We start from the raw sequence: 13,933 nt of genomic DNA, 5'->3' as shown, positions 1-13,933 counted from the left end.
GGTTGAAGATGTTCCAACACTTTTTATTATTAACTGAAATTTATTAGAAGTCATAAATTTTGTGATTTTTTCTTATTTAATACAGTAAGTTTCACCCATATATATATATATATATATATATATATATTATAATGGTTGATAAAATTTAACTAATAAGAAAGTTATTAAAACAAATAAGTTTGACAAAAATATATATGGTGCTCTACACTCTTCACTACTACAAAAGTGACATTCAAAGATGGTTGTGGAATCGTCTTTGAAGTCAATGGTGTTGAAAGTGTTAATGAATGACGACAGTTATGTAAAAAATCGTCTTAAAAAAATGTATCTTTCTAGGATGGTTCTTTATTAAGAACCGTTTTAGAATGTGACTCTTCTAAGATGATTCTTAGCTAAGAATCGTTTTAAAATGTGACTCTTTTAAGACGGTTCTTAACTAAGAATCGTATTAGAATTTTTTTTTTTTTGCCATACCATTATTTTTTAATTTTCCCCATCAGGTACCACTACCTCTTTCTATGCACTTAATTATCATTTTTGGTCATACCCCAATTGGTGCATGCATGAAACATATACCTTATCCTAATTGAGAATAACATATACCTTATCCTAATTCACAATAGATTCTTATAGTAGCATACCTTGCACCTGCCAACCTACACCACAAATAATTGTGCCCTTGACACCTGCAGTGTATCAATAATGAAATCAGACAGAATACTTATTAATATCATGATAGCTGAAAGTAACAAACCAAACAGGGTAAAACTACATGCACAAATTAATATCATGAGCAGTCGATAGGTTAACTAAGGTACAATGTTCAGGAAGAATTATATCAATAAGGAGCATTATAAATATGCATCATCAGTCAATGAATACTTGCCTTAACTGATAAGGAAAGTGCCAAGGCAACTGTGCCTCACAGTCCTGACCAGATGAGAATAATAGCTTCTTTGCCGGTCAAACCATATCCAAAATATCTTAGAAAGGGAAATAATGCTCCGACTACAATGCATCGGGACACTTGAACATATGCATAGAGAAGCAAGAGGTGGGTCCATGATGTTCCTAAAACAGACCCAATACTTTGCAGCCACTCTTTTAAACTTTACAAACATGAGTGCTTAAACAACATAATAAGGCAAGCGATATTGGCAAGAGCTTCTAGAAAATGTAAGCTTATCAAAGCATTGAAATTAAGTTATTGTTGCGTCTTTGAGAAGAACATGATCATCATAGTTATTTCTTTCCAACTTTCATAGGCCTATCTCATTGAATAAGGTTTGTTACTAGAGGGAAACCAAGATCTAAAACACAAATTATTTATCAATTTTAATCTTGAGATTAAAATCCTTCTAACATGAGAAGATGTGTGCAAGAGCTCTCATGCACAGTAACATTATGGAAGACATAGTCCAAGGATATGTGATTAAAAGGTAACAATTTGAAGAAATTCTATGATTTTCATTTTGAATATGCATGGACTTGCCAATCCCCCCTCCCAATAACTCATAGATACAAAATATGAAATACAACTTTCTTTAGCATAATTAAAATTCATCAACAAAGTAATACAAGATTGCAATGAACTCCCATTAAACAAAATCTAAGAATATAATCCATGGCATAGTGCAAAAAATAAGAGAATATATGAAGTCATGATAGAAAACATTTTTGTCACTAAGTATTCCGTCAGCTATTACAACTCCACTGCAAAAAGATATAAGAAAATATTAATGAAAGTGATATACTAGTAAGAATATCCTACATTTGTTCAACCATAAAACATATTTTCTATTTTTTTAACCCAAATGCATTAAAAGCATGTTTCACAAGTTATGTCAATAGATTATGATTAAAGATTCCAACTAAGCTCTTACCTCAGAATGAAAATTAAGGTATTAGCAATATAAGCGATCATTTCCTTCGAGAAAAATAAATAAATGATTAAAACTCAATTACATTTTCATTACAAAATATAAATACATAAAATGAGGAGATTTGATATGGAAAATCCAAGGTGTGACCTTGTTGCAGCAACAAGACATACAATGATTAACAGTTTTAGGCTTTTAGCTTAGAGTCATATTTTTTTTTCTTATGTCTTTATAGAGATAATAATAAGACAAAAAAAAAAAAACAAAAAGAGATAGACAGTACAAACAAACATGAATTGGTTTTACAGTTATTATGATAGTGTATAGGACCCTTAGATGAAGCATTAGCTGAAACGAAACACACAAAGAGGCTACAACCCTTAAACTACAAGAATATCCAGGGAAAGGGAGGGGAGCCAATAAAATATATGTTTAATGTTCCACATACAATAAAAAATCCCTTTCTTTTATTGCCATTATATCGAGTGTAACACTATAAATTAAAAAAAAATTCTCATACAATGAATTTAATTTATATACCCAATAACCACTAAAAAAAGGCATACCAAAAGTGATGTAAGCTTTGTTGACTTTCACCCTTAAAGTGTCACAAATAAATACATATCTTGGAAGATGATGACTAACAACCAGAAGGAGTGCGATGATGCAGTGCTATAGTATAGAAAAATGTCGACTTGATTACACGGGTAATTCTCAAGAGCATGTATAATCTGTAAGATCAATGGGGGAAATAATCAGAACATGCAGTAAAACAATACACACTCTGGCACAATGCAACAAAGTATATTTTTCACTTCCATGTGTTATCCACACAAGTGCACAATAAGAAGAGGGAGGGAAATACAATTCATTGATGCAAAAAAAAAAAATGAAAAGAAAAATACATTTGACATAGTCAACTATAACAAGTTTGCCTTACCTCAGTTGCAAGAAGAGAGCTGATTCACTCAGTTTGTGATGACATTGTGAAATTTCAATGCATAAGCATAACATTTAAATTAACAACAATCATTCAAACGATAAAGAACAGATGACACACCTTTTATGGGATTCACATTCAAAAAGGCACCTTTTCCACGGATTCCAGTAAAAACCTACACACAACAATCTCAATTTTAATTTGTATACTAAGCAACAAAGGAAAATTAAACAACAAACAAAATAAAATACATGCAGAATTTTAACATTGTATAAAACTTTGCATGTTTCTTCCTACACCTTATTCCTTGTCACTTATGGCCATTTTGGATGAAAGGCTACCACCATTATTGTTCTACCTACATTGTGCAGTATATGGAGATGTGTACTACAATAAAAATGAATTTCTTTCATAATAGTTGACATATTATGGTTTCTCCATTTAATTATTAGTGATGCCTACTATTAATATAATTTCTTGCTGAGCTGCATTTACTTTCATAGGAAACTGCTGAAGAAAAACAACAAAGAAGAGTAGAATATGTCTTGAATTGTATGCTGCCCATAGCTAAGAAATTTAATCTATTCCCTTATTATTAGAGTAGAATTACTCTCTATTCTTTTTACTTTGTTAAGTAGAGTTAGTTTGTTAGTTAATGCAATCCATCACGTAGCACATGGATCAACTCACTTGCAATTGTTATGATTTAATCATTAGTCTTGAATTATGAACCATTATAATATATTAATATGGTATTAGAGTTAGCTCAAGGGGTGGGTGGCCCTTTGGGTTAATCTTGAATAAGCTCTGATACCATCTTAGAATATTAAGAATGTGAATTTAGACCAAACTCAACCCCAAAAACTAACTCAAAAGATGAGGGTTGTCCCTCACTTATATATTTTAACTTGGCTTTATTTTTAGTTGATGTGGGACTTGGATTTTTTCCAACATTCTTTTTCTTATTTAATTTCTCTTTCAATCATTAATACTAGGATGGTAACTTCAAGAAATGAAATGTACTTATATTGCTTTAGCAAATTACTGATGTGGTACTGATTATAGGCATTTGTATTTTGTGTAACAAAGACAATTTAATGTCTGACACGTCAGATAGACTACTTTTTATAATGCTGATTTTCTACCTACTGACAGAAACTGGTTCATGTTTTAATTTTCTTATATAAAAGAAAATTTAACCATCCCACTAATTGAATCTGGATCACATTCAAGAACTCTCATTGTGGACTTTAACATTTCATTGTTAAGTACTTGGCCTAGCATAACCAACTAAATTATGGGGTTGATACAATAAGTTGCATAGATTCTTTAGTCTTTACATAGAAATTTCTAGCCATCTATCTGGTTTTTGTAGATCTAAGTAAAATAATTATATCGGTGGAAGCCTTATCAATAAATTTATCTACACCAATCTCCCCTGCATGGTAGTTATAGCACTGAGTTACCATTTAATGGAAACTGCATAGTTCTAACAAGCAAAACCTTCTCCAATCAAGATTTCATGTAATTTAATTAGAATAGTTTGTGTTTGATGGACAAATTAGGGCGTCCAATGAGCTCACAAGCAGCATTCAAAGGGATGCCTATAACTTTTCTAGCCTCATACAAAGGTATTCTTTAAATTATTTATTTATTTACGGCAAAGATATATTCACACATAATACTAAGAACACAGAAGTGGTTGGTTTCTGTAAGGAAATTATAAGAGAAAAAAAAATGTCTACACTTAAGAGTCACGTAAACATGTTCTCTAGATATATCACAACTACAAAGGTCTAATAAAATATTTTAGACAACCCTAAAAAGCGATAGAACTTTCACTGGGTGGAAAATAGGTAGAATAGAATCTAGTATAAAGGTTTTTTACATAGGCAGAACTCATGTCAATGTATAACTTTCATTTTTTGTAACTCAGAATTTTATGCCAGTACACTTCAAAACTAGATATTAAATTTTGCTGAAATCCAAGAGAAAAGAATATATATATATATATATATATATATATATATATATATATATATATATATATATATATATATATAAAGATTTATAGAGGGCATTGCTCAAAACAGGAAATTTGCTTCAATAATTAAAAGTGTCGAGAATGACTTAACAATAAATTATATTAATATTTTTAGCACCACATCTATTCTCACTTTATCAATACACTTTATACTAGAGGGTATACATCCCAAAATAAAACCTTATATAAAAATAATTGTTTGACACTCCAAAGAGTGCGTACAGCCCTGGTAGAAATTAAGAACAAGATAAAAAAAAGAAAAAATATATATATGTAAGGAAAAATTAAAGAGATAAAAAGGAGTGTAGTGTGTAAAATAATTAGAATGCAAAAATGAGTGTACTCTTACATAATCTTGAGGCATCCATTTTGCTATTTTTTTTGTTACTGATTTATGGTCATCATACTTGCCACTGGTGCTTATATACTTATTTTTCGCATTATCTCATAAATCATTGAATAACACTCTTGGGGTCTAATAAAGAATCCATATTTTTTATAATAAAAGAGAAATTTGACTATTATTAGAGTAGTACCCAAAGAAGACACAAACAAGGTATTTTCTGTACATAAGTTGCAGATGTTGCACAACCAAGAGATACTGGAATAGTATCTGAAAAGAATGGGAAAGTTTTACAGAAGATTGGTACAGAGGAAACAGCATCAACAGACACTCATCCAGTAATATGTGATTCTGCTCCTATAAATCCTAAAGAAGAGAATTCAAGTAACATCAATAAGTCCTTTGTAACCACTAAGGAAAAAGAATAAAGTGGTTTTATCAAAGAGAAGCTAACCACTAAGGAAGTTAATAATGTCAAGAAGAACAGGAGCAACCACCATGAGACAAATCTTCTCCTTATGGGTATAATACATCATCAAATGTTCCCCTAAATCATGTTCACTCACCTGAGGCAGATGTTGAGGCTTCTAGTTTAAATGAAGTTCAGATATTTTGAAAGTCATCCTCAGTGGAATCTGGTCTTCATTCTCTGGATGAAAGCAATATTTCTGAAATTCAAAGAGAGTCTAATGATGATAAACTAAGGAGATGAATTGAGTATTACAAGAAATGCAACGATTCTTTACAGAAGGAAGTGGAGGAAGAAAGAAACGCTTATGTTTTTGCTACAAATGAAGCAATGTCTATGATTACAAGGTTACAGAAGGAGAAGGCAACACTATAGATGGAGGCTCTTCAATATTTTCAAATGATGGAGGAGCAAGCAGAATATGATAATGATGAATTGGAGAAAGTGAATGGTCTACTCACAGAAAAGGAAAAAGAGATACAAGATTTGGAAGCTAAGCTGGAATTTTATAGATCAAACATGGTAGATGAGGAGCCTATGGTCTATAATATGAGTATTTACCCAATGGAAGCCTTGAAGATCGTCTTTCCTGCAAGAATAACACCCCTCCGTTGCCATGGAAAGCTCGAATTCGCATTGCTGCTGAAACTACTGCTGCTCTTGCAGCTGCTTCTATGGTTTTTTTAAAAATTGATCCCACCCACTCTTGAACTTTGGTTAGGAGAGCTATCCATGTAAGCATTTGATTTGAGATGAAAACATTATTTTTGGATGTAAATGGAGTTCTTTCAACTAATGCTTATAATCTGATATTATAATTTATGGGTATAGGTTTTCCAGTTTGCCAATAAATATAAGGGACCCTACAGCAATGGCTTGAAGCCTATTGTGTGCCCCTTCTATTGTTCTTACTCTGGTTATCAAGTAAAGTTGTAATTTCTTTTTTAAGTTGCATAGGTTTTGATGTGTGAAGTATAAAGTAAAGCAATAAATGTTTTGTTAATGATGCTTTTGTAAATATGTCAGGATGAGCTATTGTGGGGTGCTACGTACTTAGCATAACAAGGCTACCAAGAACCCAATGTACCTAAACTACATTAAGGTTAATGGACAGACCCTTGGAGCTGCAGATTCTAACAATACCTTTGGATGGGATAACAAGCATGTTGGAGCAAGGATAATGCTTTCTAAGGTCTAAAATGCAATTCTTTTCTTATTATTTTTTGTTGGAGACATGCTACCAAAAATATAAAGGTTTCCAACTCATAATATTTGTGCTGTTGGTTTTAGGAATTTCTTGTTCGAAAAGGAAAATAAGAAACAATGAGTAAGAACAAAGTTCTGAGCCAAATTTAGAGGGAAGTAAGAAACAAGAATGAGAAAGAACAAAGACAATTGCCTAATAAATCAGCTTAGAGAATGAAATCAAAACTTTGCTTCTCAGATAGACTACAATCTCCTATGCAAGACCTTTAGATTATATTCCTTGTTCATTGTTATTATTGTGTTTTGAATCATCAAGTTTCACATAGGTTGCAAAATTGGTGTAAGGGATGGGAGGAACAATAAAATATAGGCAAAATTGCACTTTTGGTCCCCCAGTTTTATAAATTCCTGCAAAATTCTTCATGGAAGCCCGATTTGGACGTTGATCATTAACCTCAGACGTTGACTGCCACGTGTGACTGCCATATGTCAATGTCACGTGTCAATGTCTGAGTGGTTTCCTGTAAATGATTCATTTTTTTAGGTAAAATTGTATTTTTGGTTCCCCAGTTTTACTCCAATTTCGATTTTGGTCTCCTTATAATTTAATTTGTACATTTGATCCCTCAGTTTTATAAATCCCTTTATAAATTCAGCCAAATTTCATTATTGGAGAAGTTTTATTTCAAATTTTAAACAAAAATACCATTGTCATACATAGGCCACTTAAGCAATCATATACACATAATACCACATGGGGGAGCAAAAAAAGAAAAAAAAAAATAGGGGGTTATTACAGAACCTGTTAAAGTAAGAGATCTGAAAATTTCAGACCCAGGTTGGGATTCATGCGCCACTTTCCCAAGTTGAACAATCCCGGAAGTGGGAGAAAGACAAAAAGTGATTTTTCTCTGGGTTTCAAGTGAGTGAAAAACTTGCGATGAAAAAGAAGTGCGAGATTTATCAAGACCTACCATGTCTCTAGCACCAGTGGCTAAACCATTCAAAAGACCAATTTTGTAGGAACAATTTATAAAGGGATTTATAAAACTGGGGAACTAAATGTGTGAATTAAACTATAGGGGGATCAAAATCGAAATTGGAGTAAAACTGAGAGACCAAAAGTGCAATTTTACCTACAAAAAATGAAGTCTTTACAGGAAACCACTTAGACATTGACACGTGGCATTGACACGTGGTAATCACACATGGCATTGACACGTGGCAGTCAACGTCTGAGGTTAACGGTCAACATCCAAATCAGGCTTTCAGGACCAATTTTGCAGGGATTTATAAAACTGGGGGGCCAAATTTGTGAATTAGATTATAGGGGGACCAAATCCGTAATTGGAGATAAAGTGGGGGACCAATTTTACAATTTTGCCTAAAATATAAGATTAAGAAGAAAACAACATTGTCTTTTTCTATCTTCTTTTTATTCACTATTGGAGTTATGTTTTGGAAATTTGCTAGAAATATTAGACAAGAACTACAATTTATTTTATTATTTCAAATCATCCAAGGTGGGATTGCTAAGTTGGTTCACAAATATTTCTTATTACTTGGAAGATCTAAACCCTTATCAATTTTATATGAACCCTCATAGAATAAGAAGCTTTAGTGTCTTAGTGAATTCAGTAATTATTACCTATTCAAACCAGCCAAATGATGGCTTAAGGCCTGTATGCTCAGGGAGTTGTTGGTGTTATGCTCCAGATAGGGCCATGGTACAATCTTATTCTGTTGAGTTTCTCGTTGCTCCCTTTTCTCCTTATCCGAAACACTCAGCCATATCAGACTTCGCCCTCACTTCCACCTCCTTTTGCCCTGGAAGATCAACTTTACACACATTAATATTGAGCTTTTTGGTGTTTTTCTTAACAGTTTTCCTGACAATTATATTTCCTCAATATATATTTGCATAACTAAGCATCTACTAATGTGATTTTGCTTCGAAGCATCTCTAGCATGTGATTGAAACACTGTGAACTACATAATACTGGAGATGAAACACTACGAATTAATTTACAATATAAATAATTAAAATTCAAAAAAAATTGATATCAATAAAAATTTGACAATAATTAGAGTTGACAATTTTTAAAAAATTCTTTAAATTAAGACTGATATAGTAATAGTTCTTAACGTAAAAAGAACTGAATGTGTTCCTCTGGTGCATGTGGAAGTCGTAGAATTTGGAGATTTTTCATGTGCTTCTTGTCAAGTGTTGCTGATCAGATTAATATCATTAATGGAATGATGAACTAACTGACACATATTTTTTGTTTCAGTCAATCCTAGGCTACAACATCGGTGTCAAGTGTTTGACAGCATATTCCTCCATTGGGGCTGCAGATTTTGAAAAAACCTTTGGATGGGATAACAAGTATGTTGGAGCAAGGATACTGCTTTCTAAGTCTTTAATGCAATTCTTTTCTTACTGTTTTTTTGCTGGAGACATGGTAACAAAAATATAAAGGTTTCCAACTCATAATATTTGTGTTGTTGGTTTTATGAATTTCTTGTTCGGAAGGTGCACAAATATGATAGAACACCAAAAAATATTGTATTTATATCTATCTATCATATCTTAAAAATAAGAGGAACTCATGGCTTTTACAAGTAACATGATAAACACTCGAGTATTCAATCATTGTCCACTTTTACCCAATTATACAATTGTTGTTGCTATGATACAATTTTCCTAGTAAACTTCATCATTCTATTCTATCCTAATAGCTAAACTTTTTGTTTTTCTTAAGTGGTTATGTCTTTAGAATATGCAATGAATGATGTTGTCTCAAGCAAGCAAAACAGAGGTATACAACTTTCGTGTGTTGCTACTTGAGATTATTAGTGGGATGAAGAACAATACTTGCATCCACTCAAATCATCCATTCAATCTCATAGTGGAAGCAACGACAATCGAACCTAAGTTCTTGTGCATCTATCACAACCCCCCAACACTAGACCGATCCTATTACAGCAGTTCCATCAAATTTAAATTGAAATGCACGTTTTGTGACTCAACTATATTGTTCTAGAAGCCACACAGGAACTCGTCATTATGGTTGCGAGCCCTATTCGTTCCCCACCAAAAACAAAATTTAAAATGAAACGAAATAAGCCATTCCAACGCTGACCTAGCTTGCAACATTATACTATCTGAAACAGTCAGATAGGAGAAATGAGATACTCACCATGGAAAATGACGGAGGTAATTGAACGATGGTTGAATACGTTCGATGACGGGTGGGTCGGCGTGGAAGGGTGAGTGATGGAGAGGGTGACCTGAGTGAGGGCAGCACATAAGGGGTGAGTGTACTGACTAAGGTCACGAGGCTGACTCAGTCAACGAAACAGGTCCACATGACTAAATGGCACGCAAACAACGATGGTCTCGACTCAAAAACGTCGTGGAAATTGTCGTACCCATAATTCAAAGACATTTTTTTACATAACCGTCTTCGTTTTCAAACTTCATAATTACGAAAGTGTCACCGCGTATTATCTATGACGGTTTAGGAGGACTGAGGTTGTAAGTGTGTCATAAAAAGATATTATTTAGTAGTGCTTGTGCAACACTTATCTCCAAAATCACAATTGCTATCAAGTGACATAGCACGTTGGCCCAGTTAAACAACATATGACTTCTTAATTAATCAATAACAAGTTAATAAATCATAGGTCTATCTGTTTTCACATTAGTAAGTTCACCAAAAATTAGCATACACTAGATTTGATGAAAGATCAGCAATACAAGCAGGTTAATATGTATACCTGGAAGATTATTCCTTGCTATTAACAAAACATCAGTAATAATAAAAGATTAATAATGTAACAGTACTGAAGCAAATATATATTAGCCTTTAAAAGTTGTATAAGAAAAAAAAGGGTTTGAGTTGGGCCAAAATTGAAATGAGTGAGACAAAGATAGAGCTGAAGGTGATGCTTCTCAATCACTCATCAATGATAATGGACTCCGTTTCCTAACTTTTTGTCGTCTTCATCAACCTCTTAAATGTTCTACTCTATAAATGAACTCTAGGATACATCTATACTCACAAATAAACTTATTGTCCTTTGCATGTCTTTAAAAGAACCAAATGTAAGCAATATAATCAATGCCCGGAACATGAAACTAAGCATCCGGTTCCTTCATCTTTATTATCTGTAAAATCAGAATAAATTCTCAAAGTGTCAAAGGGTGTCTTTGTGCAGCAGCAATGCAAATGAAAAACAAATTTACCATAAACGTGTACTGATATAAATTTGCAATATTTTATAAAAAAAAACGTATAAATTATTTGAATACATTAACAAAAAAATATTAAACAATTATTGCACTTTTAATTTATTAATTATAATCTCATTACTATTACCAATTACCATCCAAGATGTAGCATTGTCATATAGCTTCTTCTTCTATGCTGGTATTGTAGTTTAAATTTGTCTCTAATATATCTGATGCAAATGAAGACCATACAACTCATACATGAATGGTTGGCATGCAACTGAAAATGGGAGTGGCCACGAATAATATATCAAGAGGTAAAAAAGGAATGGCTCATCCCATCCAAGAAAAAGTGTGTAAGTACACTTTTTTAATTCGAAATTCCCGGCATGTGGTTCCTTTCTTAAGGTGCTACCCCAAACCATTTTTTTTTTTCTTACATGCAGTCTCATTTTGTTTATAATGTGTCAAAATGTATATGATTGTAAAAATTGCTGAAAGGAACTGAAATAACTCTGAAATTGTTTCTTGGCATATATTTCCCGTTGGTTACATCCAACACGGTGGAGAGAAATTACTGTATGTTGCTTAAGAAGAAATTATATATATATATATATATGTATAACACTAGTGTGGTCTCCGTTAATAAAAACCATGCATAGTAAATAATGTGCAAGAACTAAAAAGTTCTTAAATGAAAAGCTGAGCCTTGATAAATAGTTAATCTGTCTCAGAAAATTATGGAAAAAAACATAATTAAAAGATACTTCTATGGCACAAATGCAAGCTACGTTAAATAATAAGATTCCAATAATTGGTCACATAAGGGGAAGAATAGTGACAGCTTCCCACTTTATGTATAGTGATGGAAGCATTCTATTCTATTGTTAAGAGCTCAGCAAAGAAAGGTTAATTTCCTCTTAAACTTTTCATTTTAACAGATAATAAAGAATGATTTGGGCACAGCAACCCAGAAAAATGGTTTAAACTTCATTTAAGATTTCATTTGAAACTAAAAACTAAAATTAAACCGGTTTAAAGATTTCATTTGCTTCCCTGCCATCCTGCTAAACCCTAAAAGAACAACTAATCGTTGACAGATCAAGTCTTTGTTCATATATTCTTTTTCTTTTCATTTCATTTGTAATAATATATTATGATATGATATGATTAAATACTAATTATAATTTTATGTTATAAGGGAAATGGCAAGGTAGAAATTGATTTTCTTTTTTACTTTTAAGTTAGATTGTTCACTACTCAAGCTAGTTTGATGACCTTATACATCATGCAATAGCCATGAAAGTTAAATAGCATACACAATAGAGAGAGGGAAAACTATGGTGCAATTGAGACCAGAATCTGATCACCATACCTTATGCAAAAGGCAAATATTCTTATGCATCATCCAAAGTATAGGGAATAAAGAACCCACTATATTTCTCTTTGCCATAATGTATTTGGAACATATAGTTTGTACAAAATAATTAACCCTTCTCAGAAAGTGAGGTTTTTTCACTAAACTCTCCAGAAAGCTTATACAAAGATTGACCATTCTCTCATTTCTCAAACTCCAAATTGAAAGAGTCGACACAAGGTCCCCTACATTTACAACAACCACATGCAATTCGCCTTTAAACAGTGTTCAAAGCACACATAATTGAACAAACTAAGTTTGCCTTACCTCAATCTCATACTATATGCAATTTCCAAAACGACCAAAAGTTACCTAATGCTAATGAATGACCTTTGCTTTATCATATCACTCGTGCACTCAACGTGAGACAAGAACATCATCAACCCCTTCAGCATTCTTCACTTACCCTCTCTCTCTCTCCTTTCTCATTCATTTTTATACCTTGACTTAAAGGAGGAAATTCTCAAGTCCCTACTACTCAGAGAATGGCTTCTCCAACACCGAGTTTGTGGCCTCAAAAGCCTACAATAGTGTTGTTACTTATATGCATTTCATTTTCACATTCATATTCTGTTGAAGAAGCAATAACATCTTCTAAGAAGTTAGACCAACCAGTGTTTCCTCCACCAGCATACACTGAAATCAAGTGTGGATCATGTCCTTGTGGAGACACCTGTGGTGAGCAACTTCCACCACCACCACCTCAACCATCTCCTGCTCCTCCTCCTCCTTGTCTATCACCACCACCGCCACCACCATCACCGCCGCCTCCTAAAATTCCCTCTTGTCCACAGAATTGCAACCCCTTGCCACCACCACCACCAAGATTTGTATATGTGCCTTTGCCAGGTGTACCAAAACCATATACTTGGGTGTACTATTACTCTGCTGCTGAAAACAGAGGTGTGGGGTTGATTGTTTTGGCTGGTTTGGGAGGACTCTCAATGGCAACACTACTCTTGGATGACATCTTGAAGCTAAAGCTATATTTCTGAAAATAAAGTTTAGTCTAAACGTTTGATTCTCTTTCTTATTCTTGATCAGATTATTTTTTCTATATTTAGTTTAATTCCCATGCACGTTTTATTATGTCTTTTCTTCAGGAAAATTGATTCTGTTATGTGATGCACAATAATTCAAAATCTTAGCTGAATTTTTCTTCTTCTTCTAATCTTTACTTGTGTGTATTACTTTTCAGTTGATGATTTAGTTAAAGGATCACCAGGTTGCTATAATATAGGTGTCTACATATCATCATCGTCATCATCATCAAGAAATAAAGTATGTAGCTAGAATAAAATTTAAATCCTTTAAACACGACATTAACCATGTTTCTTAATGTGCACCAATTTTCTGTTAGTAAGAAAACATGTGTTTTGAATTTGATGCAACAAAAGATT

General features: G+C 32.9%; 1 protein-coding gene and 1 long non-coding RNA gene across 2 annotated transcripts; one reads left to right on the top strand and one right to left on the bottom strand.

The window, feature by feature from the left end:
- Positions 1 to 892: 892 nt before the first annotated feature.
- Positions 893 to 11,026, bottom strand: LOC102663473 (uncharacterized). The gene is made up of 4 exons (XR_416951.4): positions 10,083 to 11,026; positions 8,531 to 8,709; positions 2,941 to 2,995; positions 893 to 2,611 (listed from the first exon to the last, which is right to left on the bottom strand). It is a non-coding gene; the product is annotated as an uncharacterized lncRNA (long non-coding RNA).
- Positions 11,027 to 13,018: 1,992 nt separating this feature from the next.
- Positions 13,019 to 13,528, top strand: LOC102663346 (zinc finger protein 341). The gene has a single exon (XM_014763648.1). It carries the CDS (start codon positions 13,019 to 13,021, stop codon positions 13,526 to 13,528), a length of 510 nt encoding a protein of 169 aa, XP_014619134.1.
- The last annotated feature ends 405 nt before the right edge of the window (positions 13,529 to 13,933 follow it).

The sequence above is a fragment of the Glycine max genome, chromosome 11, assembly GCF_000004515.6.
Source record: "Glycine max cultivar Williams 82 chromosome 11, Glycine_max_v4.0, whole genome shotgun sequence".
Classification (NCBI taxonomy): domain Eukaryota; kingdom Viridiplantae; phylum Streptophyta; class Magnoliopsida; order Fabales; family Fabaceae; genus Glycine; species Glycine max.
This window is presented reverse-complemented; position numbering and strand designations above follow the sequence as displayed.

What these genes read in the sequence shown, in the direction of transcription:
- LOC102663346 (XM_014763648.1), top strand. Translation starts at nt 13,019, where the DNA reads ATGGCTTCTCCAACACCGAGTTTGTGGCCTCAAAAGCCTACAATAGTG.